Genomic DNA, 27,995 nt, shown 5'->3' with positions numbered 1-27,995 from the left:
ATTTTGATTAATGTCAGTTCCTGGAAGCCGGAAGAATTATTGCAGCATTGTTGGTAATGGCAAAAGATTGGAAACACCCTGAATATCCATCAAGAGGGATTGTTAAACAAATAAAATAAAATAATGGCACATCCATATAGAAGGAATGTTATACAGCTATTAAAAAGAAGAAGATAGGGACTTCCCTGGTGGTCCAGCAATACCCCAGATAAAATAAGTAAAAAAAAAAAAAGGTACAGAAGAACATAAATAGCACACTCATTTGAGTAAATGGGATGAGGAACACAGTAAATGGAATGATTCCCACCTAAGGCACTGGGAATGCTCTATTTCTCAACCTGAGTGGTGGGTACACAGGTGTTCATTCTTGAGACCGTACATACATTGTGTACATGTTTTTGGATGTATGCTGTTTCAAAACTAAAAATTTTAAAGGTGGGAACATGTGTGTACACTTATGGGTGCATATGCACAGAAAATCTCTAAAAACTTCAAAGTGAATGCCTCTGAGAAGGGAAACTGGGGGTGAGGGAGCCAGTGGGGTAGGGCACAAGGGAGGTTTACTTTGACTCTCTATCCTTTTATAACTTTTCAGTATCTTTTACCACAGGCATGAATTGCCTATCAAAAAAAAAAAAAAAAAAAAACCCATACCAGTCACTGGCAATTCTCCAGGGTGTTTCAGCATCACAGATCGGGAAAGTACCCAAGGGGCCAGTTTCCCCATTTTACAGCTGAAGAAGCTGCAACTCAGAAGCTCAGAGCTCCGGTCCACGGTCACACAGCATGGGAGTGGCAGACTCAGGAAGCCAAGCCAAGTCTCCAGGTGCAGGTCAGTGTTCTCCACCCCTGCTCTCTCAGCCAGGGGCTCCCAGGCTGCTCCAACCCACGGACCACCTGCCTGGCCTGGTCACACCCTCCTGCAGCCCCTTCCCCACCTCAGTCACAGACAGGGCAGGGAGGATCAGGGGAGGGGCCCGGGATGGGAGCGATGGACACAGTCAGGGTGGGAGCCTCCAGCTCTGGAGCCTCCCGACCCCGTGTCCCCTAGGCCGCTGCCTGCAGCCTGTGGGCACACAGACGGGCAGGCTTCCAGGCTCCCATCTCCCGTCCTGACACTCCAGGCACTGTCGGCTGCATGGCCTCTCCCGTGTCTTCAGCAGTCAACCTCCTGGAAAACCACCCCCCCAGCAAAGTCGCTGGGGGAGTTCCACATTCTGGCCACTTTGCAGTCATAACCGCATCTGGAGGGAAAAAGCACTTACCCTGATGTCTTCATGCCAGCAGCCAGGCACCAGACCGACCAGCTCAACAGCCTTAGATCCCAGACCCAAGCCAGCGGTGGACACCAGGAGCCAAACCAGACGCCGGTTGTAAAAATACCACCCTTGTCAGTGTGTTTACATTGAAGGAAATCTTAAGGGCTGTGCGGAAGAATCATAAAACCTCAGAGCCAGGGGGAGTTAAGAAAACTGGATCCTAAAATCCACCATGCCTGCTTCACTTATTGAAGGCCAGAAACAACTCCAACCAAACTTTAATACTTCCTTATTTAACAAATGCTAACAAACCTGAGTTCACATATTCTGTTCCACAAATAGTTCCCCACCGCGAGCCAGGCACGCTGGGAGCACGGAAGGTAATTAGAACAGCTAACAACCCGAGCACGTTTACTCCATAGCTTAATGTACATACCCGGCATGCTGCTAAACTCTTTGCACACAGGACCTCATTTAGCCCTCATAGAGGTTCTGTGGGAGAGTCTGTTGTTAGCCCATTTTACTGAGGAGGAAGTCAAGGCTTTGGGGGGGAGTAACTTGTCCAAGGTCTCAGAGCTAGCAAATGGCAAACTGAGGTCTGGAGGCTCCAAAGCCCATTCACCACGCACTGAGTGAGACACAGCCCTGTCCACAGGAGCGACCCCTAGAGCAGGTGGGGATGGGGTAGGGATGGGGGTATCTGGGCTTTTCCTCTAAATCTCCTCTTCCTGTAAGGGGGCAACCAGGCCTGTTACTTCCTGCTCCCTCCGCACCTCAGAAGCGGGAGAATCTCCCCAGGAGCTCCAAATAAATCAAGAGCCCAGGATCCACCCAAGAAGTTTCCCTCTCTGCTTCAGCTCCAGACCAAGGGCCCCGGTGACCCACGTGCTGACACCAAGCCAGGGTGACAGCCTGGGCCAGGAGGATTCACGCAAGAAGAGACTTGGCACACTCACCCCCACTGATGGAGAGCCAGCTCCTCAAGGGCCCAGAGGAGCCGTGGACCCTCTCCCCACTCACCTTGCTGTGGAGGCCAAGCCAGCCCTTCCAGCAGGCAGGGGCGGTGCTATGGGTCTAGGAAAGTGGGCTGGCCATGGAAAGCAGGTTCTAATCTAGGCTCTGCCACTAGCCCTCTTTGGGAAATTCTCTATCCTCTCTGGGATGTCTGCACATCTGTCAAAGTGGGGTAAACCCCTAAATCCCACAGGGAGGGGAGTATTATTAAAGGGACTTTGTCACATAAACTTCTTGAAAAATCTTGAGAACACGAGACACAGTTTACACATGCAAGGAACTACTCCCAGTACAGCAGGAGAAATAACTACACCGTCTGGCATACATTAGGTGCTCAATAAATGTTTACCAAATAAATGAGAGGTATCAGTATTGTTATTTTCACCCTCTGGAATCTGTGAACAGGATAGAACCCTCGGGGGCGGGGGAGGGGCGGCGGCTCCCCACAAAGGCCTCCAACACTGGGACCGACCAGAACCATCAGAAGGTCCAAACCTCCCTGCACTGTCTGCTTCCCATACCCAAAGACTACCTTCTCTCCGTGAAGTAAAGTCCGCCCCATCTGTACCAAGCACTGGGGATGCAGGAAAGACACAATCCTCGACCCTCCCTCCGCCAACCAAGGAGTTCTCAATCTAGAATTCCAGGCCAGAGGCCCCCAGAGGGGGCTGCATGAAGGAAACAGGACTTTCTGTATCTCATCCTTTCAATTGTCTATTTTTGTAGATGTATTATTGTAATAGACATGTTATAATAGCACAGAGTATGTGCATATAGTTTGTACGTGAAAATACCTATGTTAGGAACCCATGATCAATATTTCTTTCCTGGTACGTATGCCAGAGCAAGTCTGGAGACCAGAGATCCAGCCAGGAAATGGGCCATGCCAATACAGCAAGGAAAGGGCAGGAGAGAAGTTTCCAGCATTCCTAGGGCAGGGGGCCACGAAGCAACAAAGACAGGGGAAGTCTCAAAAAGGAGCTGCTCAGGGCCCAGCACATTCCCTGTTGGGGAAGATAGGACAGGAAAGAGGAAACAGATGAGAGGGGCCATCAGAGACAAGGGGAATTCCGGGCATTCCAGGGAGAAGAGGCTGAAAGGCATGAAACAGTGAGGCACTCAGGGAGATCCCAGGTCAGTGTGCACTATGATTCCAGGGGTGGGGACAGGGAACAGACAGGAGGCTCAAGAGGCAGGCAATGCCATGCTGAAGAGGTGGGACTGGGTCCTGCAGGAAGGAGGAGTGGCCCCCAACCAAAGCAACAGTCCTCCTTTTGTCCGTCTGCTTATCAAGAGAAGGCCACTTGATTTGGTAACATTTTTGAGATCTATGCAGCAGGAAAGGTTGGTGCTTGGACAGCCCCAGGCAAGGAGCTGCCAAAGATTCTGGCCTCAGCAGAAGCACAGATCTGCTCCGGGCACAGGTGGACGCCCTTCAGGTCCAGACCCACAAGCCCTTGGAGGGGGAGCCAGGCAGCTTGTCCCAGCCTCTGGGAGCAGCCACTGTCAACAGGCCCAGGAGGTAGATGTCGGGGAGGCGCACAGGGAGAGGTGAGCAGATTCCCCGGCCCCCACCCATGTCTGCAGCCTTCAGTTTTCACTGGGGACCCCGAGAATCTAAGCCACTTGCTCTAAACGGGGCAAGAGGGCAAGGAGATACCAGACTACAATCCTGAGAGGCAATGCCAGCCAGGAGCGCTTGGGAGGAGCATCCTACTTCCTTCTCCACGACCTACTCACTGTAAAATCGGGGCTCTGAGGTAGGGTTTCTCGAGAAGCAGACTCGGAAATGGAGGTCTGCCTGCAGGGAGGCAGGCCGGGGCAGTTGGGCTCTGTATGAGTCGGCTGCAACAGAGGCCCCAGCCAGACCCGTGGGGAACTCGGGAACTCTGGAGCTGAACCATCAGAATTGTCCCAGATGGAGGCAAGGGGCCAGCCTCTGTAGCACATCTTTGGATGGGCGGCGGTACCCTGAGAGAGGACGCTCCCTTCGGCTGAAGGCAATTCCTGGGGAGGAACCGGACTATACACCATCAGCAGCCATCACTCATGACCACTGGGATGCGGGAGTGAGCTCTGCGGGGGGTTTGGGCAACACAGCCTTTTTGATGCATCTCAACCTTCCAAAATGGTTCCCTTAAGAAGAATTTCGCCTAAACCAGATCATTCCAATGATTTCAGAATGAAATGACACGTAAACTCACAGGGGAAAAGCACTTGTCTGTTATTTTTATGTCACTCATAACTGAGCTGATAGGATCTAACGTTCTCTTTCCTGGTTTTAGATTATTTTTAAGAACCCATCATTTCACTTCAAAGAACCCATCAACGAGCTGCTCTGTGAACTCTTCCATTTATCCCTCATCATTCTCAAGCTCCTAGTTCACACATTTGAAAAAAAAAAAAACTATTTCTTGATCTGTAGGCTCAAGCCACATCATCTGAGCAGATATTTGTATTAAGTTGGGGACAAGGTCTGGGTAACCAAATGGTTAAAACTTTACAGTGGGCGTAAAAATAAAACATGAGAAATTTTTGTCACATTTAAAAGTACATGACAATCCAACTAAAACATTTTTATATTTGTAACATGATTTCCCCTCCCCCATACATGAGAAATGCATGTTTACTGAAAAAAAAAAAAAGATGGGAAAGAAAAGAAAAGCACCAGGAAGAAATTAGGTTAATTATTATCCCACTATTCAGAGGGAAGCCACCCACCATTAACAAGCATGTGCACAGCCTTCTCTTTCCTTCACGTATTTCATTCTTAATAATTAATTTGAGTCATATTGTTTAGTAACCTGTTTTTTTTCTGTTAATGGTATATTGTGAACGCTTTTTCAAGCAGTAATTCCTCACAGCAAGTTTTCAGTGTTATTAAAGGCCAACAGATCTAACTAAATGTACTCTGGTTTCACTTACACAATATCCCGAGATTGTATGTTTAGGATGATGGATGTTTTAAGTTATTTGTAATTCTTCATCAGTATATATAATGTTGCAATTAACATCCTTGGGGCCAAATTCTTTTAAAATCCTCATTGGTCCTTAACCCCAAATCCCTGTGCCTACACTCACAGAACTTTACTGAACTTGCATCTGAGGAACCTAAATAACAGGTTCCTTGTGCCTGCAGCCTAGAGCAACCAGCCCAGAAGGAAGTGCCCGGCCCCTCTCGGCCTCAGCAACCCAGAGAGACAGATGAGCCTTCTCTTTGCTGGTGTATGGCAGCAGGACCTCCTCCTGCAAACCCAGGAGGGGCTGAGAGGCCACACCACCCCAGGCCAGTGTCTCCCCACCTGCTACCCACATGTACCCTGAGGCACCTGCGTACACAAATGAATCCTGGCTTTCCCCAGGTTTCCTTGGCATCCCATCTGACTTTTGACCTGTTTTATAGCCAAGTAGCATTAACGCAGCTCTGACTCAAAAAATTAGTTTTGTAGATTACAGATTTCCCAAGCTTCTGTTATCTTTTCCGCCTTTGCAGATAGTCTTTTTTTTTTTGTTTAATTTTTATTTATTTATTTACTTATTTATTTTTGGCTGTGTTGGGTCTTTGTTTCTGTGCGAGGGCTTTCTCTAGTTGCGTCAAGCGGGGGCCACTCTTCATCGCGGTGCGCAGGCCTCTCACTATCGTGGCCTCTCTTGTTGCGGAGCACAGGCTCCAGACGCGCAGGCTCAGTAGTTGTTGCTCACGGGTCTAGTTGCTCCGCGGCATGTGGGATCTTCCCAGACGAGGGCTCGAACCCGTGTCCCCTGCATTAGCAGGCAGATTCTCAACCACTGCGCCACCAGGGAAGCCCTGCAGATAGTCTTTACTCCCACATCAGAGTAGTTCTTCTTTATCATCATCACCATCAGTGATATTTACACTTTCAACTATGCAGTTGACCTGTATTGTCACACTGAACCCTCAAAACCATTCTGAGAGAAATTACTGACCCCATTTGACAGACGAGAAAACTGAGGTTCAACATAAGGAATTCAATCAATGCACACAGGCAGCACTCAGGATCCAAACCAAATCAGCTTTGGCGATAAAATCTACAGTTTGGATGAGGCAGGAGGCTGAAGGTAAACCCTCACATGGGTGAGTTAGGGTGGGACGGGGTACACCAGCCTTGCAAATGCTCATGGCCTCAGTACATCATGCTGCCGGTTACCAGGGAGCCAGGCAGGAGGATGGTGGCCACACAGGCCCCAACCACGTGGACAGCAAAGCATGAGGCTGATCCAAGATTGAGGGGCCCCAGGACATAGGTAGTATCATGTATACCAAGTGCAGCGTGCTTTCATTGGCTAACATAAGCTGCATATGTGCTATGAACTTACATTATAATCTCTATTGGTTTGGTCCATGAGACATAGCATCAGAGTTGAAAGGGACCTCAGAGGAAATCAGCCAGTCCAAGTCCCTCAGTCGCACACGTGAAGAAACTGAGTCTCAAGGATGCTAGATCACAAAGCCAGTAATGGCAGACCCAGGTCTCCAGCCTCCCAGCTCAGTGGTCCAAGAAGTAACTCACAGCAGCACATTGAACACAAAATGTGTGAGAATTCCATTAAAGACCTCAAAAGAAAATATCTAGTTTAAGAAAAAACCTACTTGGATTTTAAACAAAACTGAGTGTCTAATCTACAGGACTTTGGTCAAGGATTCAGTCCAATACCTCTGGTATATTTGACCAAAATAAAACAAAACAAAAAAGCCAAGAGATATTATGTCCGCAACAACAGCTAAAGAGGTGATGAAAACTGTTTCAAAGCTTGTTTTGTTTTGTAAATCGACATCAGAGGATTAATACAAATGTAATCACAGAAGCCTGGGGCACACCCAGCATTAACCTGGTAGACACAAAAGAAGAACTCACACACACACACACACACACACACACTAAGAGATGATTCGAGTCCTTGACTGGTGGTACAACGACTCCAATTTTCCAAAACTGGAAAATTACTCAAGGGATCCTACTGGGCTCTGATGGCCGAACTGCACTAGGCTTTGGCAGTTTTCTTTATAACTTACTTTGTTCTTTCTTTCATTCATTTGAATACTATGATTCCAGTCTACTTTATTTAGGTATTAGGATACATCAGTGAATAAACCAGATAAAAGTCCCTACTCTTCTGGAACTTTCGTTCTAGACAGGGGAGACAGCAATCAACAGGTAAAACCACACAGTGTGTGTGGATGGGGAAAATGAAATTGGGCAGGGGACAGACAGATGGGAGGGTGGTCAGAGAAGACCTCACTCACTCTGGGGGGCGGGGGGAAGCGTGCCCTATGGGCAACTGAGGAAGAGCATTCCAAGAGGGACAAAGGCTGCAGGGCAACGCTGGATGTGCCTAGCGTGTTCAAGGAACACAAAGGAGGCCAATGGGGCTGGGGCAGAGAGAGCGATGGGAAGAAGGATAGAAACCAGGACCTTGACTTCGGCTTTTACACCAAGTAGAAGGGGACAGTCTCTGGAGGGTTCTCAGCAGAGGGCTGACAAGAGCTGACTTAAACATCTTTTAAAGGAATCTTTTATCATTAAATCTTTCCCTGAACTTCACACCAAGGTCTTATTTATGTTGAGACCTACCCGCACACAGGTGCACACGTGTGCACGCACGCACACACACACACACACACACACACACACGCACACCAAGGAAGGCAAAGAGGCTCCCAGTCTCTGGATGCCTCTCCGCGACACCCTCCAAGCCTGCCTGCACGGCCAGTGTCCTACAGAGAATGTCGCCGGACCCTGATGCTCCCAGCGGCACAGCTCACCCCAAACGCCGGCAGTTGCCCCACATCAGGCGGCCGGCTGAGCCGTGCGGCTGCCCCCTCCGTCACACAGTGACCCTCACACCCCGACGGCGCGGGGCTCTCACCGCACCTGCGCTTGCAGAGGCCTCGGAAACCAGGGTTGCCATTCTCTCCCGGGCCTGCAGCTCACGTCCCCCTGAAGCCCTTCCTCCTTCCGAGCGGAACCCGGCAGGAGAAGCCCCAGCAGAGGCCTGGGGCAACCCCCTTTGCAGGGAAGCCCGAGGACAGGGCGTTTGTGAGGGAAAGGAGGGGGTCTGAACAGGGAAAGCCGGGTGAGGACCAGCGCGGCTCAGAGCAGCCATCTCTGTCACCTGCACTCAGAGAGGGCCGTTCCGACCTCGCCACACCTGCCTCAGGAGGGGCGGAGACAGAGCACAGAGAGGTGGGTGGATCGGGCAGAGAGAAACCAGCCATCCACTCATCCTGTCCCCATGGATGCAGGCTCTGGGGAACTCAGGCCAGTGTGAGGGGCCCTTGCCCTCCAGGATGGGGGAGGGACGTCTGCTGAGCGCCTGCGGTACCCCGCGTCTTAGGGCATTGATCTCACTCTCGTCACCCTGGGAATGACCCCATAACGTTCTCATCTCCCACGTTAGGAAATGGCTCCCTGAAGGCGAGGGGACCCGTCCAGGGTCACAGAGTGACAACACAGCCGGGACTCGGGTCTGGCTCTCCCAAGACTCTCCCGCCCCACCCCATGCACCTAATCTCCCTGGAGAGATAACCCCCATCCACGCTACCAGCAGAACCCCACGACGGGGCGGAGAAGGGCGGGGAGGTTGGTGGCCTTCGGTCTGGAACCTGAAGCCACAGAGAAGGGTAAGAACCCACACCCCCAGCTGAGGGGCTCTCCTTACTCTCATGCATGACAATAACATAAGAGCAGGCAACAACGATGGCTCGCTTTTATCAAGCGCTTACTGTGGGCACAGCTCCGCTCCACGCACTTTACGTGACGACACATTTAATCCTCGCAGCAGCCCTCGCAGGGTCTTCTGATTGTCCCCGCGGAACGGGTGGGGACACTGACACCCAGAAAAGCAAAATAACTCGCCCACAGTTAGAAACAGTCCGTGGCACAGGCATTCAAACCCAGGCTGTCTGACCCCAGAGGCCATATTCCCATCTCCTGCACTAGACGGCCTTTTCCATTGATTCACATTATTTCTCTAGGAATGTTGTGAGGTTAATTTAGCGCCGATCACAATACACCCTCATTAATTCCTCAGCACTTACTCTGTGCCAAGCACTGTATGAGGTCCCGAAGCTTCTGGAAAAAGAGGTCACGCAGTCTCTGTCCTTAAAGAGACAGGAAATCCTTCCTTTAAAGCAAAAGCGCGCTACTCACCCTTCTTGCAGAACCGGAGGCTGTCCCAGAGCATTTGGTGTGGCAAGCGGAGGGGCTGCCTAGCAGAGAGGTGAGGGCATTCCGGGAGGGATGGGCGGGGAGGGGGAGGGGGAGGCAGAGGGGTGTCCTGGTGGCCTTTTTTTATATATAAGTTTATTTATTTATTTATTTATCTTTGGCTGTGTTGGGTCTTCGTTGCTGCGCGTGGGCTTTCTCTGGTTGCGGCAAGCAGGGGCTACTCTTCGTTGCGGTGCGCGGGCTTCTCATTGCGGTGGCCTCTCTTGTTGCGGAGCACGGGCTCTAGGCGTGCGGGCTCAGTAGTTGTGGCTCACGGGCTCTAGGCGCACAGGCTTCAGTAGTTGTGGCGCACAGGCTTAGTTGATCCGCGGTATGTGGGATCTTCCCACGGGACCAGGGACTGAACCCATGTCCTCCGCACTGGCAGGCGGATTCTTAACCACTGCGCTGGTGGCATTTTTCACTGCGTAGTCAGATTTGGCACTTCTCCCCAGATGAGTGTGCGGTGACACAGAAAACGCCAAGGCCTGGGCTCTGTAACCAGCTAGACCTCTGAACCCATGGGTGTGACCTCAGGAGGCTCACACACCTCTACTCACCTCTCTGGGCCTCAGTTCCCCCCATGCAGCAGAGGTGAGACCTACACCAACCCTGGGGGCCCTGCAAGGACTGGTGGATACGGCATGCTCGGTGCTGTCTGAGAGCCCAGAACAGACAGCGCTCAGTATATGTTTGCTCCGGTCACAAATGTCCCCCTCACCACCACCATGATCCTCCAGACACCCAGAGGACTTTTCTCAGTGGGCGGGCGGTGAGGTCGTCAGTGGTTGTCAACATCGCCACCCGGGTCTCTCTGAGCCAACCACCGGCTTCCTGGGCAGCTTCACGGGCCGTGTTTGTGCTGAGTGTGTGGCACCCGGAAGATAAAGCCCACAGCTGGGGTTCTCCTTTCTGGGACGGTCCCTCACCCAGAGGGCCTCGCAGCCAGGACTGGGTGCTCCCTCGAAGGCTGGATCTCGACTTGGGATCAAGTCAGGCAGCCAAGATGTGGGGAGCCCTCCGGGTACCAGGCAGGCTCTGCTCCCACAAGGACTGCTTGCTAGAAATAGCACTTCTTCCCTCAGGAGGCATGGCAGCTCTGGAAACTTCTCTACTTCTCAGCCAACTCCAACACTAGCTGCACAAAGGCCCTGGGGGAGAAGCTGCAGGACGGAGTCTCATTTTTATTCCAGAAGGTGTGAGTTTTGCATCACAGCACATGGCTAGCTTTTTTGATCCTGACCGCTGAGAAGGGAGGGGGCCGAGCCATCAGACTGTGACCTTGGGGACAGGGGTCTCTGGTATATGAGCACCAGCTCAGTGCCTCCAGTGTGGCAGGCACTCGTGGTTGAGAATCTGCTTGCCAATGCAGGGGACACGGGTTCGAGGCCTGGTCCGGGAAGATCCCACATGCCGTGGAGCAACTAAGCCCGTGAGCCACAACTACTGAGCCTGCGTTCTAGGGCCCGTGCTCTGCAACAAGAGAAGCCACCTCAACGAGAAGCCCGCGCACCGCAACGAAGAGTAACCCCGCTCTCCGAAACTAGAGAAAGCCTGCGCACAGCAACGAAGACCCAACGCGGCCAAAAATAAAATAAAATAAAATAAATAAATAAATAAATATTTTTTTAAAAAAGAGAAAATAATAACGATAATAATGGAATTTTTCCAAAAACAGTTCCACACACACACAACTCTTTTCTCTTCTAGTTTTTTCCATCTGCAGACATAGTTTTACATATTTACATAACTACAAAGGCTGCATTTGTAGTTCTGCACTCTTTATGTTTTCACTTAACGTAATATAAATATGGTCATGTTTCTACCCAGTCTTCATAATTAATGGCTGTGATTGCCTTAAGAAAGCTCCCTTGAAGGATGGACTGACTCCAGGAGTAGCTGTCATCCTGGGGTTACAAATGAGCAAGGTAATACCAGGAGGTACAGGCGTGATCCACCACCATGGCTGCGCAGCAAATGCTGTGAAATGAATGAAAGCAGCTCGCCTGCGTGATGATGTCCTTAATGGGTGGCAGGGCCACAGGGGGCCCCAGCCAGGGCCCTGCCACCCGCCCATGTCGTCAGAAGCAGTGCACCTTCAGTAAGTCAGCGACAGGGCTTTTGGTAGCAGGTGAGCGAGAAGCAACCCCTGAACGCCATTTTTTAATAAGAAATGAGGGTTGAGTTTCAAAATCCCTTTGGATTCTACTGGATGGAGGCTGGGCCCGTTGAGGAGCCCACATGTAGCCCTGGTACCTTTCACAACCTTCTGTTCTCATCACCCCCCTTTCCCCGTTGCTCCTAGATGCCTGGCTCAAGGTCACCTGAGGGCTGCACCGCTTAGGTGTTTCACCCGGGGCACCTCTCGGCCTCACCCAGCCCCAGCACCGCAGGCAACTCCCTCCACCTCTGCACTTTCTGGACCTCAGTTTCCAAAACTCTTCCCCAAATACATCCCCAGGGAGTCCCTCTCACCCTGCTGAGATCTTTACTCAAACATTACCTTTTCTGCAAAGCCATCCTGACCCCTCATTTAAAATCAAACCACTCCTCGCCTTGGTCCTCTTCCTGCTTTCATTTTTTTCCATAGCACATTCACCATTTAACAAACAATATATTTCACTCATTGACTTATTGTCTGAACGTCTCCTCCTAACACCAAAACCCAAGTTCCACAGAGCTGACATTTTTGTCAATTTTGTTCAGTTACTTCCCCGTTTAGAAGAGTGGCCACCCCACAGTGGGTGTCCAACTCAGAGTGGATGCTAATTAAATACGTGTTGAAAAAACAAAAACAGTAATATAATATATACAAAGATTTTTACTCTGTGCCAGGCATTGTGCCTTACATGGCTCATCTCACTTACTATGAGCAATTCTATTATAATCTCCATTTTACAGATGAGAAAACTGTTGCTCAGACAGGTCAAGCAATTTGCCCAAAGACACACAAGCTTAGCCAGGAAGGGAGCAGAGTTTGAACTCAGGTCATCAAGCACCAGAACCTGTCCCCTCACCTACTACTACCAGGTGCTGCTCAACCACCTGGCCTTTCCTCCAAATAGAAGCAGCCCATGAACCAGCAGAGCTTTCTAGAATAAGGCCAAGCGCCCATCCTGTGATCAAAATGGGGAAGAGAAGACAGGAGCGGCGAGCCCAGACAGTGGACCCCAGTAGGCCACTTCAGCTCCATTTCCCCAGGGGAACAGCGTGTCTGACTGCCTCGTCTGGCAGCCACAGGGTGACTGGGGCCAGTTTGCTGTGACAAGCGGGATTGGGACTTTGACGAGACGGGTGCTAAGAAAACAAATCCTGCCAGGCCAGGAAACTGCTTAAAGCAAACAGGTCCAGAGAGGAAGTTTAGTTTTAGCTGTTAGATGCCCGAGACAAGGTCTGGTCATTTGAGGCCACCTAAGTCTTTTTCTGAGAATAGTCAGAAGCCCCCTCCAGCTCAGGGGCCACAAAAGGTGGGGGAGGGTACAAATGAACTGGTGCCAATGAGCCAGTTTCCATTAATCACAGGGCAACTCACAGCCCACATGGCAGTCTGCACACAGGTATTGCGAGTAACGATGTCTTTAGCTTTTGGTTTCTTTTCTTTTCTTTTCTTTTTTTTTTTTTTTAGAACTACTTCCTAAAACTCTCAAAATTGTCAAAGATGCAGCTGCAAGAGTGGCCCAGAGCTCTGTCTCAAACGCTCACCTCTCCTCATAAACCACCAGGCCAACCACAACAGAAAAGGTTTCCAGTCTCCCAAAAAGACAAGTTTCCATTCACTGATGGATTCTTCCTTGCTCTGTTCAGTCCCCTCGGCCAGGATGAGTCACGGCCACCAGGGGGAATCTCCCCAGGGACCCGTCACCTTCTTTCTCCTAAGATTTGCCAACATTTAAAAGACAACCGTGCCTGCACGTCCTGGCCCTCAGGCCCCAGTGCTGCCCAGTGCTAACAACTACGTTATCCTTTCTAACCAGAGCGCTTCAAAACAGAAGCCAAGTTCTCTGAGATGGAATCGCGAAGAGCCTTCGCTCTGAACCTGCCTCCCCCTCCTCCCCACCCAGGATGCTTTTCTCTCCATCTTCCTCCTCATTCAGGAGCGTCCACCTCTGCAAATGGTCACCTGCTAATCTGGACTCTGACGCTGTGGTCATCTCATCCTCTTTACAACTTTGAGGTAATCCCGTCCAAATGGCATGCACATGGAGAGATTTTCAGACCATTTTCCACATAGCATTATTTCTTCCAAAATGCTGAGCGTTACCAAAGCTGACCTCTCTCTGCTCCAGACAAGACCCAAGGTCAAGCGGGTTTCTGAGGGGATGCAATGAAATGAACGCAAGTGTCAAATCAGACGATTCTAGATCTGAACCCCAGCTCCACAGATTACTGTGACCTTGGGCCTTACTTCCCCAGCCAGAGTGGGCTAATAAGGTTGCCATTACCGAGGAGCCAACTGAGAAATCTCCTATAAAAATTGGGCGAGTCTATCTCATATTTGCCGTGACTGGGAGAGGAGGGCGTGGGGAGCCCGAGTTATTATATTCCTAGGATCCAGCCTTCCCTCCCCATCTGGCCACAAGTTCACATGCAAGAAGCCCAAGGAGCAGGTTGAGCCTGGTTAAAGTTGGCCCCAATTCAATGGCATCAGAGCACCTGTCCTCATGAGTCACCTCCAAACAAAATGGCAGCCAACGTCTTCCACCAGGTCCATTTCCTGGAACTGCCACATGGTCACAGCTCACTAGGTGTATAGGCTGTCCCAAAGTTTGGGAACCCCCTCTCTTTGCCCCACCCTAAGAGAAGAAAATGATGACAAGCACAAAGTCCCCAAGTCTACATTTCCAACGAGAGTCACAAATCAGTCCCCCCTTCAGGGAAGATTGGGGCAGGGCAGAGCAGCATGGTAAACAGGGGCTTTCCCACGTCTATTTCGCAGGCTCAGTTTCCCATAAGGGGTGCCTAGATACTCATACCTGATATCGGCAGCCCCGCTTCTGAGCTGGCAACCTCAGTTCTTGGGGCCCCTTCCCTGTCAGGCTAAGACTGCCAGACCTAACAGCAGACAACTGAGTTTCAGCTGCCACGGTGAAGGCTGGCAGCGCAGAGCACAGCTTGGTTCGAATCAAGAAATATTTCCCGAGTCCCCGCACATCTCAGGATGCAGAGATGAGCCCGCCGGGCGGCACAGTGGGCCTCCATTCACACCTCACCGGCGCCTTCCATGAGTTCACTCATCTACAAACGCCCCCGCTGAGCTGACTTTCTCATTCACTCTCATATCCCACAACAGTGCCTGGCACATAACTGGGGGGGGGGGGGGGGGTGCAACAACTATTTGTTGAATTAGTGCATTAATTCTTGAGGCCCAACTTGAGGGACATAGCCCCAGGCAACCTCCCTGAGGCCATGGCGGACCACAGCCCTCATGGACCACCACTTCCCACTGTGTTCCAGGCATACTGGCCTCCTTTCTGGTCCTCGAACACAACAAGTTCATTTCTGCCTCAGGGCTCTTGTACATGCTGGTCCCTCTGCCTGGAATATTCTTCACCCGGGTTTTCACAAGGCTACTACTGCCCTCTCATCTTTTAAGACTCAGCTCAAACCTCCTCTCGGAAGGAAGCTTTCCTGACGACCCAATCTAAAGCAGCAGCATTCTCCCCACCCCATCACTAACCCACTTGCAGTGTTCTTTTGCTCAGGCCACTTTTCTCTATCTATTGGCTGGTTTTTTATCCTTCTCTTTCCATTAAAGGAACTGCTCTGTCTTCTTCACTGCTCTTTTCCCAGTACTTAAAACCAGGCACACAGTACATGCTCAATAAACAGTCAATAAATGAATGGGCAGAAGATAGAAATAAATAGCAAATTCAAGATGGGGAATGATTTGCACACTTTAAATGTCTTACAATTTTATTTGGCAATTATAACTCAATAAAGATGTTTTTTTAAAAAAAGGAAGATGGGGCTTCCCTGGTGGCGCAGTGGTTGAGAATCTGCCTGCCAATGCAGAGGACACGGGTTCGAGCCCTGGTCTGGGAAGATCCCACATGCCGCGGAGCGACTGGGCCCGTGAGCCACAATTGCTGAGCCTGCGCGTCTGGAGCCTGTGCTCCGCAGCCAGAGAGGCCATGATAATAAGAGGCCCGCGCACCGCGATGAAGAGTGGCCCCCGCTCACCGCAGCTAGAGAAAGCCCTCGCACAGAAACGAAGACCCAACACAGCCATAAATAAATAAATAAAATAAATAAAAAATTAAAAAAAAATAAAAAATTATAAAAAAAAAAAAAAAAAAAAAGGAAGATGGGAAATGATTTAACAAGGCCCCCCAAAAAAGGCCGGGTAGGAGAGGAAAGGCACAGAGACCAAAAAGGATTACAAAGAAAAAAATGAGGTAGTCAACCAGGAGTACAAATTTTAAGAGAGCTATCATTCAAAAAACAGAAAATGGAGGATAGTTTTGTAACTCCCATCACAAAAAATATCCATGCTCTTTGACCCCGTAATTCCATTCCTGGGAATTATCCCAAGGAAATGAATTCAGAATAGGAACAAAAATAAAGAGGTGCCTGTACAAAGATGATTCCAGTCACATTGTTTATAACAGCAAAAATCTGGAAACAACCGAAATGTCCAATAACAGGGGAAATGTTTTGGCAAATTACAGCATACCCACTGGATGAGATATCATGCAGCGGTTAAAAGGGCCAAAAGGAAGATAACAGAGAAACATGAACAAGTGTTCTAGAATAATACTAAGTGAAAGGAGGTTAAAAAAAGTACTGAATCCCTTCTAAGTACCATCCAGCACACTTTCTGTATCTCAGTAACTCCTACAAGAGTCTAAAATAAACCTATTCTTATCCCCTTTTAACGAACAAGAAAACTGAGGTTCAGAGAGCTAAGGAACTTGCCCCAGGTCACAGAGCTAGCAAGGAATAGAGTCAGGAGGTGACTGTGACCTTCTCCCCCCAGAACCCAGGTACACCCTGAAGTCCTGATGCAGCTCTCAATGTCCTACTAAGTGCCCAAGACCATCCTTTCCCATAATGACATCATGACTGTGTTTGAGAGGCCGAATTCAAAGATCTGAAGCAGCTGGCCAAAAGCAACATGCTGAGAAACACTTGGGAGAATACAGCCCAAACAAAACAAAATGAAACAAACAGAAAGCAACAAAGAAAACCGTGCCTGCTGGGGGCAAGAGACCACAGAAGAAAGAAATGTTAAGAGTGGCGGGCAAGACCAGGCTTCAGGAGGACGGAGCAGAACCGTGAGAAGAACCATGAAGGGCAAGGAAGCCCCTTCGTGGGTACTGGACCTCATTTTTAGGCCAGAATCGCAGAGATGAGGGTTTGCCAGGAGCTCCTTGGAGACAGGGTCTGCCTGTGCTCGCCGACTCTCCTCCCAGGGCGCACACACAGTGGCGCTTGGTAAATGTTAGCTGAAATACACTCATCTCATGACGTGTGGATAAAGCAACGAGGAAAAGTAGAAGAGGAGGCGCTTCCCTGGTGGTACAGTGGTTAAGAATCCTCCTGCCAATGCAGGGGACACGGGTTCGAGCCCTGGTCCAGGAAGATCCCACATGCCGTGGAGCAACTAAGCCAGTGCGCCACAACTACTGAGCCTGCGCTCTAGAGCCCGTGAGCCACAACTACTGAGCCTGCATGCCACAACTACTGAAGCCCACGCACCTACAGCCTGTGCTCCACAGCAAAGAGTAGCTCCCGCTCGCCACAGCTAGAGAAAGCCCGCTCGCAGCAACGAAGACCCAACACAGCCAAAAATAAACAATTATAAATAAATTTATATTAAAAAAAAAAAGAAAGAAAAGTAGAAGAGGAGATACTAGAATATGGAGAAGAGTGGCCTGGAGGTCAGGACTGTCGCAGTGTGACTCTGTAGGGTCGGTCTCAGGCGGGGCTGTGGGAATAAGCAAGGCCGTGGACATTCCCTGACTCTGCCACGTGAGAACAGCTTTCGGTGCAGCGGGAGCGTCAGCTTACAGAACCAGATGACCTTCCTGTAATGTGTGGGCTGCCAGAAGCCACAGTAAGCTTCAGGGGAATTTTTTTTTTTTTAGTTTTTAATCTTTTTAATTTATTTTAATTTATTTTTGTCTGCGTTGGGTCTTCGTTGCTGCGCACGGGCTTTCTCTCTAGTTGCGGCGAGCGGGGGCTACTCTTCGTTGCAGTGTGCGGGCTTCTCACTGCGGTGGCTTCTCTTGTTGCAGAGCACGGGCTCTAGGTGCACGGGCTTCAGCAGTTGCGGCTCGTGGGTTCTAGAGCACAGGCTTAGTAGTTGTGGCTCAACAATGTACATGTTTGAACGTTTCCATAATAAAGTTTTTTTTAAAGATGAAAACTCAGACGCAGGCATTTCACCTAAGAATCACCAAGGGTCTGACCCAGGCTTTGGGGCTTGCCCTCTGGAGCCAGACAAAAGCCACGGGTCTTTAAAAAAAATTATTCTGTGCAAACAGATTTTCTAGGTGGATGAGGAGTTTGTAAATGCAAGTCAGGCCATGCCAGTGGGTAATTAAAATGGTCTGGGCTCAAGTCACAGCTTAGTCTCTCCTTGGCTGTATGACTCTGGGCAAGTCAACCTCTCTGCACCCTCAGTTTCTTCACCTGTAAAATGGGAATAACAGTAGAACCTTCCTCACAAGGTCGTTGCAAGGAGTAAATGTCACATAAAACTCCTAAGAAGGGGGCCAGGCACGGAGTAAGCTCTCGAGAAAGGTCAGGTATTGCGACACATCTACTTAATAACATGTATAGATATTCATTTTGAAAACCACACATCCATTTGATCAGTTACCTGGGGAAAATGAAAAGGGGTGGACCCAGCCCCTACTTCTGAGCCCTCGGGCAGCAGTGTGGGAGCCGCGTGTCTGTCTAGTGCACCAGGAGTGGTCCCAGCCAGCCCAGGCCTCCACTGGCCAAGGAGCTAGAGAGAGCTCCTCCTTTCAAAAGCCAGCACCAGAAACAGGAAGCTGCTTCCTTTCCTTTCCATTCTGAGCCAGTATTTCCTTTTTTGTTTCAAAAAGCATGCCCCGTCTGCAGCCCAGCCCTTCCCCTGCCCTCCGCAGCCCCAGCCTCAAACACACCCACAGACATTTGCATTTCTCCTGGATTGTTTGCTGCCCACCATGGGGTCAGGAGGTTCCTGGCAGACCCTGAGTGAGTGTGCCCTTGGCACCGGGCTCACTGGCCAGTGGGGCCAGGAAGAGGTAGGACGCGAGGACCCCAGACATATAAACCTCTCTGGGTACGTCTGCCTCATCTTGTTGGGAGGATTAAGTGAAATCTGTCTCTAAGTGGCTAGTGTGGTACCCAGAACACAATCTGTCTCCCTTTGGAAAGTACCTCCCTTGACAAAAGGCAACTTTGCACAGCTAGATAAGTGTATGGGGTCACTAGCCTCTCCTCAACCTACCCGATTTTAACTGGAACCTCAAATGGAACCTCAGTAGCGTAAAAACAACAGTAGTTGAAACTACACCTACCATTTCTTGTCTCTTCCCCGTTCACGTTTTCCCAACTATGTTCAGAGGAGAGAAGATGCCCCGGACAAGTAAGTTTGGGAATCCTTGCTACAGGACTTCTCAGAGCCTTTAAAACACTAATCTTCATCTTCAGGAATCACCAGGAGGGAAATAGCTGATTCAGCTACCTGAAGCTTTCTTTCACAAGAGCATCTCACAGAATACAGTATAAGAAAGGCTGCATTAAGCCCTTTCAAGGGTCCCAGACTGGGAGGGGGGAATCGTGCCCCATGCATGAGAACACTCAGGTCACTTTTTAAATACGACCTGTAACTTTCTTTTTCTGGCCAGCAAAACTCTGTGTACCATGAATGAAGCTGGTTCTGCTAATCCATAACAAAACCCAACCCAAGTGAATGGGCTCAATTGGGACTCAATACCTCCAGGTGCCTTGTCAAAGAAAAGCTCCACCACTCTATAAGCAGCTTATCTCATCAGCTTTGCAGAAAGCAAAACCCTCATGATCAATATATTGCAGATTCATGTCTACAGTTTATGCTGTATGAAAAGTTATTTTTCCTAACCATGGCTGATCTATTCCACATAATGCATTATGTTTTCTCCCTTGGCCCTGTTTTAAATTTTAAGCACAACTCTTAATTCACTCTTGCAATTATTCTGAAGGCGGAAAAATGAAAGGGGGGAGAAAAACGGCAAGCAAACAGGATGACCTCAGCTCCATTATTTTCAAAGACAATCCACCCAGTTAAAACACACAGTTTCCCACCAAGGCCAGGATGACAGAGAAATACAGATATATATAAATATATAGGTTTTGTATGTGGTGGCAGTTTGAATTAAAACTTCTTCAATGCAGATGAGAAACAATCGTTAACTGGGAATAAATGACAAAGCATTTTTGATCCCAACATCTGTCCCCAGGGTATGGTTCTGCATCCCCACCTGGGGTCTGGAACAGGGGAGAATGTCATATGGACACAAAGGCAGTGGATTAAAAGGCTGTATCTTCTGGAAGCAAAATGGTAAACACTGTATAATGTATCATGGTATTGAATGTAAAATCTGCACAAATTTAGGACATAAACCCAACCCTTATAGGAGAAAATGTTCACCCACCCAAGTCCCAGAGGATCTTTCACTGGAAGGATGAGAAGCCCTTGAAAGTACGGTCAGGTCAGGTTCAAAGACTCGGACAGGCCACCTGGGCTGAGCCAGCCCACTGGGCAAGCTGGCTTTCAAAAAAGGCCCCACCCACTGGACACCCCAGACTACTCCCCAAGAATCTCTCCAGTCCCCAGGGTCCCTAAGACACTGAGATGGGGCTGGGAAAACAAATCCATTTGCTTCCTCCTGCAGGAAATGCCTTGAGGCTGAGGACCCCCTCCCCCTTCCCCCAACATAGCAGGGTGGGATAGCAGGCTGCTATTTTGCCGTTGGTCAAGGTGGTATAATGTCTCACTCCAGGGCGTGAGCTCTCAGGTCTGACTCCCCACTCAGTGCTCCTTTGTAAGCACCTGTCTCTCCTCCACTCTTTGTTTTGTTCAGGTTAATAACCTAATATGTGTTCCTGGCAAGTCACTTCCCCTTTGGGTGCTGTTTCCTCACCTGCAGATGAGAGGGCTGGACCAGATGAGAATTCCAAGACCTTAGTAGCCCACTTACCTTAGGAACCCATGACTCTATTAAATCAACCCCAAAGCCAAGGCACCCCAAATAGCGCTCTGATCAATATTTGTGGCTGGTGATGAAACCGAGCTTACAGTTCACTGAGATGCCTTTCATGACCCTCAAGTGATGAAAACTTCACCATATGGCTGTGTACTGCCCAGAGGTGACCAGTCCCTGGACACAGAGCCCTGACATCCAGCCCCCGCTTTGCTGCATGGGAGCAAGGAAAGGTCCCTTTTCTAAATGGTCAGTCCACGGCCCCCCCTTGCTACGGGTAACCACAAAACTAGAATCCATAATCCTTGACCCAGAACCCAGAACCTCAGCCACAGGGCCCACGTCCTGTCTCCTGTTCACACTCCTCGCCCTCAAGGTGGACACAGATCCAATGGCAAAGGGGTAAACGCATGAAGGCTGCCATTTTGTGAATCCTGGCACTCCTGCTGGGGAGCGGGGTGGGGGAAACATATCAGGCCCTAAAGATTTCAAAGAATAGGGCTGCCGTTAAATGTGTTAATACACTTTGACCCAGCAAATTCCACTTCTAGGAACGCACTCATGCACTCACTGCAGCAAGGTTTATAACAGCAAGACATGGAAACAGCCTGAATGGCTGACAAGTGGGGACAGGTTCAATGAACTTATGATATGACCCCACGATGCAGCCACGACCAGTGGTGGTGCATATGTGTGGCTACTGGTGCAGACAGAAGACATTACAAGGCAATGAGCACGGTGAGCTCCACGAATACATTCGTGTACTTTTTTTTTTTTTTTTTTTAACTTGGCTATGCCGGGCCTTAGCTGCGGCATGCAGGCTCTTTAGTTGCAGCACGCATGTGGGATCTAGTTCCCTGACCAGGGATGGAACCTGGTTCCCCTGCATTGGGAGTATGGAGTCTTATCCACTAGACCACCACGGAAGTCCCCATCCGTCTACATTTGTACGCAAACGCAGAGGATAAAAACACTAGAAGAATTTATATAGCCAAATGTTAACAAGAATTAACTCTGAGAGGTGGCATTATGGGTGGTTTTTATTCTTTTATTCAACTGAATTTTCTTTTTAATAGTGAGCACATATCATTATGTGTATTTTAAAATATTTTAATACAACTGGAAAGTTAAAGAATGTAGTGCTTACCAGAGGAATTACGCATAGAGGATAAGGCAGGTATCCATTAAAACAATTATGAGTAAGATGATCTCTAGGCAGCTTCTCATTTCTCAGAATGAGACCAACCCAGAGCGATTGCATCACGGTTCGCTGACAGGGACGCATCTTTGAGGACGTGCTGGCCTGCACTTTAGGGAAGCGGCCCCCAGCCCGAGCGCAGAGGCTGCACAGACTGGCGTGGCCACCAGAAGGCCCGGTCACCTGGAACTGAGCCACCAAGTGGCCCTGGGCCAGCCCTTTTTGTTACCGGCCACTTCCTTGGGCTCAGCCGTCACAACCCTGACCAGAAACCGTCCCCTCCACTATGGTTTCTAGAAGCTGTTGCGAAGTTCAGAACATGAGTACCAAAGACCGGTCAACCCAGGTTCCACCACCTACTAACTCAGTCTCTCAGTCCCTCTGAGCCGCAACGTCCTTATCCGCAGAATGGGGAGAAAACCTCACAGGGTCCACGTGAGCGTTAAATGGGGAACATATGCCAAAAGCCTAGCACAGAACAGGTGACCGAGAGCGTTTCTCTTTCCACGTCTGCCCTCACTATGCTCGAAGGGCCTTCCCATGACCCCGAATGTACCTCTACGCAGCTTTCCCTTTGAACTGAACGTAGAAAAAGATTCCAATCAGCCTTTTCTGAAAGGATGTCCTTTTTAAAAAGCATAGCTGAGAGAGACTTGGCCACAGGCATTGTTACTTCCCACCACCAGCACAACCACTGCAGACACGGCCACCAAGGACCAGGGCCTTTGCAGTCCCTCTCGGGACCACAGCGGCCAGGTAGGTCCAGAACACTTGCGATGGGGAATGCGGCTTTCCTGGATTTTGAGCTAACCTGGCGGGGAAGGAGGCATTCCCATCACTGTCCCCAGGCAGCAAACCAGAGGCCTCCTGGCACTCAGGCTAACCTGGGCTGCAGATCTGATAAGGCCTCCCTCCAGCGCCCCGCAGGCCTCCCCAGTCTTGGGAACTACAGGTCCCTCTCCAGACTGCCTCCGAGGATCGCCGGTGGCAAGTTTCACCAGGAAAAAAATTGCCAAGGCGAAAGCAGACACCAAGGGAAACAGTGCCCCAGCTCTGGCTCCCTCCGGGGACAGCTGGAGTGAAAGCCTCCAGCAGGAGGTTAAAACTACGGGGTAGAGCAAAAGCAGAGAAAAGCCCCACTCCGAGGCAGGGGCTGGGTGGGGAGAGGGAACCCAGGCTTCACTCTCATTTCTGCCAGGGGCGTGTGATGTGGGACAAGTCGCCACCAAGACTCTGGGAATATTTCCCAGAAAAGCAGGAGTTGGACTGGACAACCATCCGGTATTATTCCCAATTCCAAACTGCTCTCAGCAGGCCATGGTACTGGAGTCACTACTGTTCGCCTGCCTGCCTCCCCCATTAGACTGAAAGCATCCTACCTGCCTCAGAATCCTTGCCAGGGGGGTGGCAGCTCGTCAGGCAAATCAGTAATAACTGCAGGTTTGTTGAGGGAATGCACGTGCATGCACGCCCCAAGCACTTGCTCTGTGAGGACCCACGGCACCCCTCTCCTTTCCCAGCACTTCCACCATCCAGGTGCTCCGAGGGGCAGGGGCGGGGGCCACAGGCAGAGCTCAGGCCCTCCACACCACGGGGTTCTGACCTCTGCCACAGCAGAGCTGAGCGAAGGTCAAGGCCCTTTGGGGACCCCTTTCTCTAGGTCAGCTTGCTTAGGAGGGACTTTTCTCCATAAGAGCACCAGATGGGAAGACTCGGTGTGGCAAGGCCTGTCTCTGGAAAGTACCAGGAGGCTGGCAGGATAAGGCAAAGTTACAGTGCCCACAAAACGTGCATCTTCGTGAGGCACCACTATCTCCCCACTGCCCGGCACAGAGTCAGCCCAAAGAGGATGCACAAATGAGGGAATGAACTGGCGTGGGGCTCCAGGCCCGGCTGTGAGGCCAGCCGGGGTATCCCTGTGTGAGCACATCTGGGGAACGAGAACATTCCACCTTGCCTCGGTGGAGTTCTCAGGGCCTGATGGAGATAGGGCAGCAGGTTCTGCTGGGATGGAGTGGCCTCCCAACTTCTGTTTACATATTCAGACTCTGGGTTCAGATTTTATCCCCCTCCGCTTCTCATGTTGAGAGAAAAAAATACACGTGTGATGAAGGTTGGCGGATTTCCAGGAAACCTTCGGAGACTGAGAAGGGTCCAGCACACTGACTGGCAGGTAGGAGGCAGACATTAAGCCCTGGCTCCTTCCACTCTTTTGGATCCAAGCTGGACCACTGCGTGGAGGAGGGAAGGGCAGCCGGACACGCTGACCCCCAGACATCATCCGACCTACAATCAGGCACCAGCAGTGGGGCCGGAGGTCAGGGACTTCCCGAGGCACCTCACTGAGTGCTTACTCAATGAGGACCAGGGTGGGCTGGGGTTCCTCAGATTCTGTAAGTCTGGCGTGCTTGCGTAAGCCAAGCCCTCTGGTCAGCCCCTTCTTCAAAAGCCAGGAATCCAATGTTGCAAGTCCTGTCTCTGGGGGCCCTGGCCTGGAATGTGAGAGGAGCCTGCAGAACAGGAAAGAAAGCTAGAATGGACATCACCACTACCCTGCCTGACCTCAGCACAGGCTGCTGGGATTGTTTCCTGGCCTGTCTCACCCACCTCTAGGAAATAAGAGCAAGTTGTCAAAGTGCCTTCCCCTAAATGTGGCCTGTGGCATGAATGCATTGGACCCTCACTAGGAAAGTTCACGGGCAGAATCTCTTGGTAGAAAGCATGCGGACTTACAGACTCACGACAAGGTTGCAGGTTTAAGTAGTCTCATGCCCATTTTACAGATGGGGAAGCCTGAGATTCAGAAGTCATGGGACTTGACCAAGGTCAGACAGATAGAACCAGGACCAGATTTCCAAGCCATGGGCTTTCCGCCTGCCACACTGCCCCAAAGGTCAGGATTCTTTGAGTAATAAACTTTCCCCCTATTTTATCAGTCTGGTAAATCTGGATTTTAGAACAATTCTTAATCATGGATATTCTTACACAGAGGTGTGTATAACAAACATTTGATTCAACCCAACTGAGGCCCCTTCACCAAACCACAGAATTTAGAGCCACGAGAGCCCGCAGAGACCCACTCCAACCCCCCTGTTCAAGTAAGGAGGCTGAGGCCTAGGGAACTAGATCCTGGGGTATAAAGTCCCATTCCCCCAAACAGCCCAGGTCCTGCCTTTTCAGGGAGTAGGGTGGACCTGAACCTACAGCATAGTGGAGAGGACAGGGAGCTGGGTACTTGTTCCCCTTCCCACTGCAAATCCCCTTTGGACCTTTGGATGGGTTTCTGGCTGCCAGAGCCGATCATCCAATAAAACACTCAGAAGGGAGGCCACCAAATAAACCAGGTCAGAGACCTAAATAAGGGGATGCTCTGTAGTGTCCTGATGCCACACCTTGGTAAAAATGAGAGACTTTGGAAGGCGGTGTACGGAGAAGGCAAGGCGCCATTTCCAGAGAAAGAGCCACACTTTTTCTCCTGGGTCCCATCTGCAAGCCAAGAGCACTTCAGAGCGACATGGGGACAATCCAAGAGAGGCCAACAGAGAACGTTCTCTCATCCCAACAACACAGCGGTCCAACAAGACACATGCTGCCGGACAACGAACCCTCCTCCCAGAACGAAGCCACACAGGCCCCCTATTGTGTCAGTTTAAAAACTGAACTTTGCTGGGCAAACACACCCGGCTGTGTTCAAGAAACCAGTTTCTCTAGCCACTTGGAAAACAGCAGCATGCATGCAGGAGGGACTGGGGCGGGGTGGGGGGGTTGCTGGTTGGTTTGTTTTTTAAGTAAAACCCTGGTCGAAACTGCTATAGCGACTGTAACAAAAATAATAATAGCCAGCACTGATTAGATGCTTCCCATGTCCCTGGTTTTGTAGCTTTTAAGAAAATAAAACTGAAGGACAGAAGTCACTCCCAAGGGGACTTCCCTGATGGCGCAGTGGCTAAGAATCCACCTGCCAATGCAGGGGACATGGGTTCGAGACCTGGTCCAGGAAGATCCCACATCCCACATCCTGCAGAGTAACTAAGCCCGTGTGTCAGAACTACTGAGCCTGCGCTCTAGAGCCCGCGAGTCACAACTACTGAAGCCCGTGTGCCTAGAGCCCGTGCTCCCCAACAAGAGAAGCTACTGCAATGCGAAGCCCGAAGAGTAGCCCCCGCTCGCCACAACTAGAGAAAGCCCGCGCGCAGCAACGAGGACCCAACACAGCCAAAAGTAAATAAATTAATAAAAAAGAAGAAGTCACTCCCGAGCATTTTGGATCAAACAGGGATTCAGGCGTGTGGTGTGCACAGAGGACTGGGTCTTGTAATAACTGCCACAAATCATCCGCTGGCCCTACGATGGCTAGCAGAGGCAATCAGCAATAAGAGGGTGTGGAGGGTTTAGGATGAGGAGTTAAGGTTCTAATAAAACAAAACATCTCCAGATCTGCAGCAGGCCAGATGTGACAGTGCAAGGTGGAAAGAGACAGAGCAGCTACTAAGTGGTGCCTGGAATTTCACAGTCTTCCCAGCCTCTGGACAAAAGCAAGTTGGGAATGCACTAGTTTCCCTCTACTATGTATGGGGGAGGGGGAGACTCCCCCTTCGGAGAACCCAACAACCCTTTTGGCTGATTCTTTCAAATCCTTTTAATACTGCACTTCCCAGCTATAATTTGAGACAGTAGGGCCCGCATATCTTATTTCTTCTTCACGCTGGAGGCTGTCTCCACCAGAAAACCCCTTAAACAGTGTCATCTTCCCATCAAAGCCTTTGGTCCTCATCACAATTGTTCCTAAACCAAAGTCCAAAGGGGGGGGGCGAGGGGGTGTCGGTGGGTAGAGCAGTGAAACGCTGTGGCAGTGCGAAAGAGAAGCACCCAACGTCTGAAAGGCAAAAATGCAGTTTCATCAAACACTGATAAGCGGCAGACAAGAACCTGGAGGAGAGCAAAGGAAGAGACAAGACAAAGTCTGGGGCGTGAGGGGAAGGCAGAGAACGACGGGCCTGCGCTCACACTTCAGGGGGACCTCCTCCCGCCCAGTCACCCCGGTCCACAGCTGCTGGGCTCAGTCACCCAGGGAAAAGTCCAGCACGTGACTCAGTGGGAGAATGAGTCCTGCAGCCGGGCGAGCTGGAAATGGGGTGGGGGCGGAGGGGGGGCGACAGGGCATGTCCGTACGCCGCTCATCCCGCCGGCGGGCTCCTCCAGCCTCCCTCCCAGGTCCCACTACGCCCCTCCCCCCAAATCCCGCCCAAGGTGAGGGGCTGGTCCCGGGTCCTCCGGCCGACGCAAAGGAGGTGACCGGGCTCAAGGATGCAACTGGGGAAGGAGTGACCTGGAGCAGCGAGGGAGGCGCTGGGGCGCTTCCCGGGCCGCCGACCCCTGCCTCCTCAGACCCAGCGCGGGCCCCCGTTTCTCCGGCGCCGCGGCCCCTTACCTCCAGGGTCCGAATCTCCTGCTGGGTGAGGTCGTTGGACACGGCGCACTTGGTGCGCAGCCCGCGCAGGCTGCCGATGGAGATGTCGATGAGCTTCTGGAGCTGCCCGCACTGCTGCAGCGCCCGGCTGGCCGCGGCCCCGGCGCCCCCATCCGCGGCCGCCGCGTCCCCCCCCGCCGCCGCCCTCCTTCTTCTCCCCCATCGCCGCCGCGCGCAGCGCCGCTCTATCCATGCCTCGGCATCGGGGCCGCGGGGTGGCCGAGGCGGGGAGCCCGGGGGCGCGGGCGCCTCGGAAGGGAAGCCCTGAGCCGGGAGGGCTGGCCGAGGAGCGCCCCTCGACGCTGCCGGAGCCAGGACGCGAGCCCGCCGGCCGCCGAGCCCGCCACTCCCTCCCGCCCAGCCGCGGCGCCAAAGCGAAAGCCGCGGCGACCCGACGGCTGAGGCTCCCGGAGCCTTTAAGTGGCAGCGGGGGCCGGGTCAGAGCAGCTGGGCATGCTGGGACTTGTAGTCCGCGCCGCGCACCTGCCGCCGCCCCCGCCCTAGGGGTCCCAGCCGGCGCCCGCGCCCCTAGGTCCCGGCCTTCCCTTCCGCTGTGGGCACAGGCCGTGCGGGAGCGCCCCGCCTCTGCGCCCCGGGAGTGGCTGCTTCGCGCCAGCTCCTCCCCCGGCGCCCGAAGCCTGAGGAGCC

The 27,995-nt window shown here is 51.2% G+C and overlaps 1 protein-coding gene across 1 annotated transcript in view; it reads right to left on the bottom strand.

The window, feature by feature from the left end:
* KSR1 (kinase suppressor of ras 1) overlaps positions 1-27,644 on the bottom strand; it is a 146,195-nt gene extending 118,551 nt beyond the window's left edge. The window contains 2 exon segments of the mRNA XM_036836177.1: positions 27,309-27,482; positions 27,484-27,644. Coding sequence (XP_036692072.1) covers positions 27,309-27,482; positions 27,484-27,540 — 231 coding nt within the window. The 5' untranslated portion in view covers positions 27,541-27,644.
* Positions 27,645-27,995: the final 351 nt, after the last annotated feature.

The sequence above is a fragment of the Balaenoptera musculus genome, chromosome 20 (assembly GCF_009873245.2).
Source record: "Balaenoptera musculus isolate JJ_BM4_2016_0621 chromosome 20, mBalMus1.pri.v3, whole genome shotgun sequence".
Lineage (NCBI taxonomy): Eukaryota > Metazoa > Chordata > Mammalia > Artiodactyla > Balaenopteridae > Balaenoptera > Balaenoptera musculus.
This window is presented reverse-complemented; position numbering and strand designations above follow the sequence as displayed.